The sequence below is a fragment of the Melanaphis sacchari genome, unplaced genomic scaffold (genome assembly GCF_002803265.2).
Source record: "Melanaphis sacchari strain LSU unplaced genomic scaffold, SCAv2.0 Contig196_pilon_pilon, whole genome shotgun sequence".
In the NCBI taxonomy this organism is placed as follows: Eukaryota; Metazoa; Arthropoda; class Insecta; order Hemiptera; family Aphididae; genus Melanaphis; species Melanaphis sacchari.
Genome location: NW_020270958.1, coordinates 1741 through 9063, shown reverse-complemented (window position 1 = coordinate 9063; position 7323 = coordinate 1741). Strand labels below are relative to the sequence as shown.

The window sequence follows — 7323 nt, the reverse complement described above, 5'->3', positions numbered from 1 at the left end:
TACCACCTACAATCACCGTACACAACTCGCGAATACTCAGGTAATAATGACCGTATAGTAACGCGAATTACACCGGAAGAATCACTGCGTAAAGACGAATCTTTTAAGCTAAACCGCGAAAAAAACGGACAATGTTTGGCGCCGGGCGAAACAAATAAACACGGAGCGGCACAGAGATACGTGCTCTCTGTGATATAATATACGCGCGACTGAACCTAACCTAACCTAACCTAACCTAACCTAACCTTTTTCATTGAAAATCACTACATGAGGGCCGAACTGTTTTCACATTGCTTAACCCTCATGCAGCATCGTTTATTGAATTAAAACAATATATACAACTTTGAGTATCCTGCAGGACACCGTAACCTACTTTCCTCAGCGAATGCTAGTATATATGTGCAAGCTACGAATCCCCTGAGGATGAACAGATTATTAACACAGGATCATTGGGGGATCCAAGGGACATGCCCCGAGTTATCCCCCTTACAACCAATATTATTATTAATTTTTTATACAAAGTGTTCGACGTCTTATCGGACCGACAACAGTCAGCCGTCCTAGACATCTCGTCAAAGAAAGCCTCTTCCCGGACCGGCCTAAGCCAGCCGTCCTGGACATCTCGTGCACCTTTCCTCTTCTCGAGCCGGCCGCAGCCCGCCGCCCTGGACATCTCGTGCGTGGTTGGCTAGTCGTTGACTTCAGCGGCTTGACGAACCCTTTCCTCTTCTTCTTTGAGCTTCAGGATGTCTACGACCATTTTGTAGAAAATCCTGAAAGTCTCCTCATCCTCCCTCAAAGCGAGATCTCTCTCCTGGTGGTTGGCGGGAAGATCCTCGAAGAGTGGCCCGCACAGGATGTCGGGCGCGTCTGCCACTGAAGGAGTGCGGCCTAGCCGATTTCGGAGATCGCCGCGAAGACCATCCCAGTTTGGACAGTGGAACAGAGTGTGCTCAGCAGTGTCCGACCTAAGGATGTCGATATCCCTCTGCCTGACCGTTTGATCGAGGAGTTGTTGGGCATCCCAGTTCCCGTTGAGATTAACTTGCAGGAAGTTAATCATTTCACCGGTTTTCTGGAACGCCAAGACTCAGCGGAGCATCTGGCCTTGCAACCGGCGGTACCCGGCCTGTGCGGGTTGTACTTGAACCCGGCGCGATCGCAAGCAACACACTTAGAGTCAGACTTGCAGTCTTTCTCTTTGTGCGAAGTTTCACCGCACTTGCGACAGGCCCCGCTGAGATCGGGACCGGTGCACGCGCTTTGGGTATGGCCGAAACCATGGCACTTGAAGCAGCGAACAGCGTCCGGACGACGAATCCTAAACCTGCAGCTGGTCCATCCTACCCTGACTCTCCCGACGTCGGTGGGACGAGCAGCCCTAGGTACACTGACCTTAGCCACCTGCTGCCCGTTCTTGAGGCCCCACATCGAGGTCACGGTCACCGAATGAGTAGCTGCGGCTACAGCCTGATCCCCGTTGTTGGCGGCTAACAGGGCTTCCCGAACCGCGGTCAAGACCTCTTGAGCAGTGGAAGTGGGCTCCAGGTCGATGACCTCCATTTCCACCACGTTTCCGGAGTTTGTGACAGAGGCGACTACTCCGTCGAGTTTTTCGGTAAGCGCCTTCATCAGAGGTTCAGCAGCAGCCCTGGATTTTTGGCCTTTTCCGAGGTCCACCGCTACGTCACCGGCCTTTGTTTTTCTAAACCCAGCGACGGTAGCCCCAAAGTCGTCTGGGTTGACCCCGGACTGCCGGATTTTTCTGACGGTGTCCTCGTAAGTGGACCCCTCGGGAACCTTAACTATCAGAGCGGAGCTACGCAGCGGTGGTAGCTTCCTTGGTGGTGGCCTGGTCGGTAGGGGGAGGGGGGGAAACTCCGTGTCACCTGGCGAGTTCTGACCGGAGTCGCGGGCGGCTTTCCTCCCGTTCCTGCCGACCACTTCCGTCCAGGTGGCTTGCTTGGACGAGCCTCCCGACTCTTCTGCGGAGGTGCCCCTGGGCGTTCCCGAAGCTCCCGGCTTGGGAACGGTAGCCCTAGGAGCAGCTGCTTTGCCCCGTTTCCTCTTAGATCGGTTCCCGTTACATGAGGTGTTCTAGTCCACCTCCATTCCCGTAGCTGAGTCACCCGTGTGGGCGCATCTAGCGCAGGGCGCATCCTTAGTGAGCGGCAGGTTGGACGGCGAGTTTGGCCTGCTCGTCTGCGTCTCCGAAGAAGATGTTTGTATCTCGGCTGGTGGGGGGTTCTTAAGAGTACCCTTTGCGCGAAGCCGAGCGGTCAGGGCTTCGAGAATGCTATAGAGCTGAGAAGCCTCCACGGAGGTGGGGCCGGACTCCAGATTACCTATGATGCGGCCTAGCCTTGTCACTACGGCTTGGAGGATGATCGACATGTCGTTAGCGGGGTGCTCGTCTTCGGGGATTTCCTCCGGCTCAGGATTCACCCTCTTCCGAGGGTTTTCGCTCATCGATTGTACTTGTGGACGGGCTATCCAGTGAACGGAGCCGTTCACGTCGACCATGAACTTATGACCATCTTTGTTGCTATGTAGAACACCTAGTGCGTAATTGTTACTGGTCCCCGCGACGTGTACGTAGGAGAGAGGAGTGTACGTAGGAGAGAGGAGTGTACGTAGGAGAGAGGAGAGTACGTAGGAGAGAGGAGTGTACGTAGGAGAGAGGAGTGTACGTAGGAGAGAGGAGTGTACGTAGGAGAGAGGAGAACCTAACCTAACCTAACCTAACCTAACCTAACTAACCTAACTAACCTAACCTAACCTAACCTAACGCGCGACTGATATAATATACGCGCGACTGATATAATATACGCGCGACTGATATAATATACGCGCGACTGATATAATATACGCGCGACTCGATATAATATACGCGCGACTGATATAATATACGCGCGACTCAACCTAACCTAACCTAACCTAACCTAACCTAACCTTTTTGCAGTTTGAACCGACGACGCCGCGGGGACTGCTTGCGCATTACTTCCGCGACGCCGCCATCGTTTATTTGACATAAATCATATAATTATACATACGTGGGGGTAATCCAGACAATCCCTGAATTACTCCCCGACATTGTCCTAAGTTATATAATACAAGTATTCATGTTATATTACATTATTTGTTTCTGTCGGCTCGAAGTGGTCTTCGCGGGCCGACCAGAGTCCGTCGCCCTCGTATTCCCGTAACAGGTCCGTGTTGGCGGGCCGACCGGAGTCCGCCACCCTGATTGTCTCGTTCTGGTCATCCTCTTCACGAGCCGACCGGAGTCCGCCGCTCTCGAGTCACGTTCGGGTTGGATCGGCTGTCGATCCGGTATGGTCGTTCCCCACCCGTGGTGTCATTGGAGATAAGAAGAACGTGGTCGGTGACACCTCCGACGATTTGTGGGAATCCGTGGTTTGTCGGGTTCACGTTCTTCTTCTTGGCCCAGCGTTGCCGCTGGCCAGTTTGATCGGTCCTCTGCCGGTTGGCAGTTCTGATGAGAACATTTTTCGTTGGTCGTTTGTGGAGGATCAGTCAGCAGCTACTGGAGCTCGTGGTCTGTTAGCTACGGCCATGTCGTCTGCTTCGTCCTCCCTCTCATCGTCTTCCTTGGTGGAAATGATGGTTTCGATCATGTAAATAAACTCCCGTCGATTTACCTTAGCTTGATCGAGTAGCCTTGTTCGGGAGATCGAGTCCGACGGGAGATCTTGGATTCGGGGTCCGCACAGGATTTCCTGGACGTCTTCGGGTTTAGGATTCCTCCTCAAGAGTTCGGACATCCGTAGGCGATTGTCAAACCATCTTGGGCAGACGAACAGCGTGTGCTCCACCGTGTCGTTGGGGTCAACGCAATACACACAGTAGCTGTCCTCTGCTCTTTTCATCTTATGAAGGTACTGCCTAAAACAGCCGTGACCGGAGAGGGCTTGTGTAAGCCTGAAAGTCATATTCAATGGTGGCTTTTCGAGCCAACGACTAAGATCTGGGAGAAGCCTGTGCGTCCACCTTGCCGTGCTTGCGCGGTCCCATCGGGCTTGCCAGGCTACTATGCTGATCTTTCTTTCCTGTTTTCGAAGGGTGTTGATATCGTTTTCGTCAGCCTGGTCGTCGAGGCGACGTCGGATTCTACCGCGTTCGATGGCCAACAGGTCAGCTGGCACCATGGACGCGAGCACGGAGGCTCCTACGGTTGACACAGTTCTGTAGGCACGTATCACGCGTAGTGCCACAGTCCTCTGTGCCCTGGCCATCGCGTCTCTGTTCTTAGCAGTTTTAGTTGCTCGGCTGGCCCAGTTTGGCGAAGCATATAGCAGTTTACTATTTACCACCGTTCCGAGGAGCGCTCTTTTGCACGTCGACGGGCCGCCAACGTTCGGCATCAGGCGTCCGATTGATCTGGCCGACTCAGTCGCCTTCTTCGATGCCGTAGCGACGTGGATAGTAAATGACAATCGAGTGTCCAGCTCAACTCCGAGATACCTGATGGCAGGTTTTACCGGTATCTCATGGCCCTCGACGTAGAGGAGTGGTTTATCGAATCGATGTTTGTTTGTAAGAACTACTGCTTCGGATTTTTGAGGGGCCAGTTGGAGGCCATTTGCGTTCATCCAGTTAGATACGGTGTTTAGGACAGGGTTTAGTAGATCTGCTGCCGACGGTCCGGTTCGGGCGATTCCGATGACGGCGACGTCGTCTGCGAATGCGACAAGTTGAACTCCTGGTGGCATGTCAGACTCGAGCAACTCCTCATAGAACACGTTCCAGAGTGCTGGACCGAGGACGGAGCCCTGTGGAACTCCGCAGGTGACTCTGCGGTTTGCGTGTGCTCCGCCGACGATTAGTGTCCTGTCCTCGAGATAAGAGCGAATCATACCGTTGAGTGTTGGTGGCACAAGTCTTTCGCGGAGAGCGGCGTCGATGCGTGGCCATGGAGCGGTGTTGAACGCGTTACGCACGTCAAGCGACACGACGACGCAGAGGTCACGATGCTGGACGGCGCCGGTTGCGGCTCCGCTTGCTGCTCGTAAGACCCGTTCAATCGCGTCATCCGTTGAAAGTCCGTATCGGAACCCGTACTGATTCTGAGATCTCTGTCCTGTTTCGTCAAGATGACGGTTTAGTCTCATGAGCAGGAGCCGCTCCAAAAGTTTTGCCGCTGAGTTCAGCATACACAGGGGCCTGTAGCTGGAAGGATCGTTTGTGGATTTTCCCTGGCCCTTGTGTAGCAGAACCAGCCTGGCGATCTTCCATCTTTCAGGAAATTCACAAACTGTGAGACATCGATTGAACGTCCTCAATAGCACATCTGGCACGATCTTGGATACCAGGAGGAGGACCTCATTCGGGATACAGTCTGGGCCGGTGGCTTTCCCAGCCGGAAGACGAAGGCATGCTTCTCGCAGCTCCTCAGGTGTGAACGGGTCCACTACTGGCGGAGCAAGATCGTTGATCAGTCGGGGCTCTTGGGACCAGTCTGTTGCCGGAGGATCTGGGAACAGATGGTCGGCAATGGAGTCCTCCATTCCTTGGGCTTCAATACCTGGGCGCCGGCGGCCGATCTTCTTGGTCACCACCCTGTATGGTAGACCCCAAGGATCGTCGTCGACTGCCTTGCAGAGATCAGTCCAGCTCGCTGTCTGAGAGTCGCGAATGGCGTTTCGGAGCTCCTTCCGTTTCGCCCTGTAGGTCTCACGGTGGGCTTCAGTAACATGCTGGAGATCATGCCTCCGTGCCGATCGTTGATGCACTCTACGCAACTTTGTGGTCGATGAGCGGAGTTCAGCCAATTCTTTGGACCACCAGTGAACTTGCTTCTTTCCGTTTCTTCCGGTGGCCCTTGGAGGCATGCAGGAGTCGCACGCTGCCTCCAGGTAGCCAATAAGTTGATCAGCTGCGATCGAAGCGGTGGTGTCGTCGTTGACGACGGGTTTAGCGGTGGTCGCCAGATGTTCAGCCAAAGCGTGAGGGTCGAGCTGCCGGTAAGACCAGCCTCTTGAGGGGATCTCACGTATGTCTTCCACGTCCGCTGTCGGGTCTAGCGTGAATTCGATGTACCGATGATCGCTGGCGGACTCCACTTCGACAAGCACCCTCCATCCGCGAATAACGGCAGGTGCTATCAGTCGGGAGAAGGTGACGTCGATAATGGACTCGGCGTTGATCCGCTGGTAGGTGGCGGTGTGACCGGAGTTTTCGACGCTCAGGTTCAGACTGGCTGCGAGATCTGCGAGTTGTTCACCTCTCCTGTCGTTGCGTGCAGAGCCCCAATCTTGCGACCAGGCGTTAAAGTCGCCCCCGATGAGAACTTGGGTTCGATGGTCGCAGTTGAGCACGGACTGCTGTATGTCTTCCAGGAAGGCGGTGAAGTTTTCGTCGGTGTCGTTACGTGAATTGTAACAGCTGTAGATCCGCAGTCGTCGGCCCTGAATCCAGGCGAATCCGCGTCCGGAGCCTGTTGACTCAGGGACGAAATCTGCTGCTGAAGTGAGAGCTACGGCGCAGGTGTCGTCGGTACTCCTGACCCACCTGTCATCGTTTGCGGGAATCCAGTTCGGTTCCGACAATATGAGAACGTGGGCTCCCCTTTCCGTAGAGGTTTGCTGGAGAAGGCTCTGTGCTGTAGAACTCCGGTGTAAGTTGATTTGTAGGATGTTGATCATTTTTTACTATTCGCGTTCATCTCGGAGATGGCCTTCCTTCGGGCGGCGCAAGCTCCGGAGCCGGGCTTGTGAGGGACGCGGGTCGCTTTAATGCTGTCGCACGCCACGCAGAGATCTTCGGACGCCGAGCAGGTGGCCTGGGTGTGTCCGTTTTCGCCGCATCTCCTACAGGCGGAGGAGAGGTCAGGACCGGTGCATCGCGATGTCGAGTGGCCGAACCCGTGGCACCTGTAGCACCGGGCTGGTTCTGGTCTGCGCGGGCGAACACGGCACTGAGTCCAGCCGACTCGGATAGAGGTCAGCTTTTGGCTGAGCGTGACTGGAACGGTAGCGGTGGCCATTTGGCGACCTTCGCGTGTGCTCCACAGGCCGGTTACTCTGACTTCATCTTCGAAAGGCGGGTCGTCGTTGTGTAAGGCCTTGCAGATGGCCGCCAAGACTTCATCTTTAGTGGTCACCTCGTCAAGGTCTGTTATCTCTACTTCTGCGGTGTTTCTGAGTCTGGTGACTACTGATCCTACGATGTTTTCGGCCAGTTTGTCCCGGATGACGGAGGTGGCTGCTATGGCCTTTGCGCCTTTTGTGAGCTCCACGAGGAGGTCGCCTTTAAACGTCTTTCTCATGGACGTAACGTGCGTCCCCATGGCCTCAAAGTCCA

At 54.6% G+C, this 7323-nt stretch overlaps 2 protein-coding genes across 2 annotated transcripts; both read right to left on the bottom strand.

Annotated features, from left to right (window-relative positions):
* Positions 1 to 650: 650 nt before the first annotated feature.
* LOC112592835 lies at positions 651 to 1123 on the bottom strand. Its single transcript, XM_025336979.1, has one exon. The coding sequence runs from the start codon at positions 1061 to 1063 to the stop codon at positions 689 to 691; it is 375 nt and encodes a 124-aa protein (XP_025192764.1). The 5' UTR covers positions 1064 to 1123; the 3' UTR covers positions 651 to 688.
* Positions 1065 to 2394, bottom strand: LOC112592836. The gene is made up of 3 exons (XM_025336980.1): positions 2149 to 2394; positions 1191 to 2067; positions 1065 to 1129 (listed from the first exon to the last, which is right to left on the bottom strand). Exons 1-3 carry the CDS (start codon positions 2392 to 2394, stop codon positions 1065 to 1067), a joined length of 1188 nt encoding a protein of 395 aa, XP_025192765.1.
* Between the last annotated feature and the right edge of the window lie 4929 nt (positions 2395 to 7323).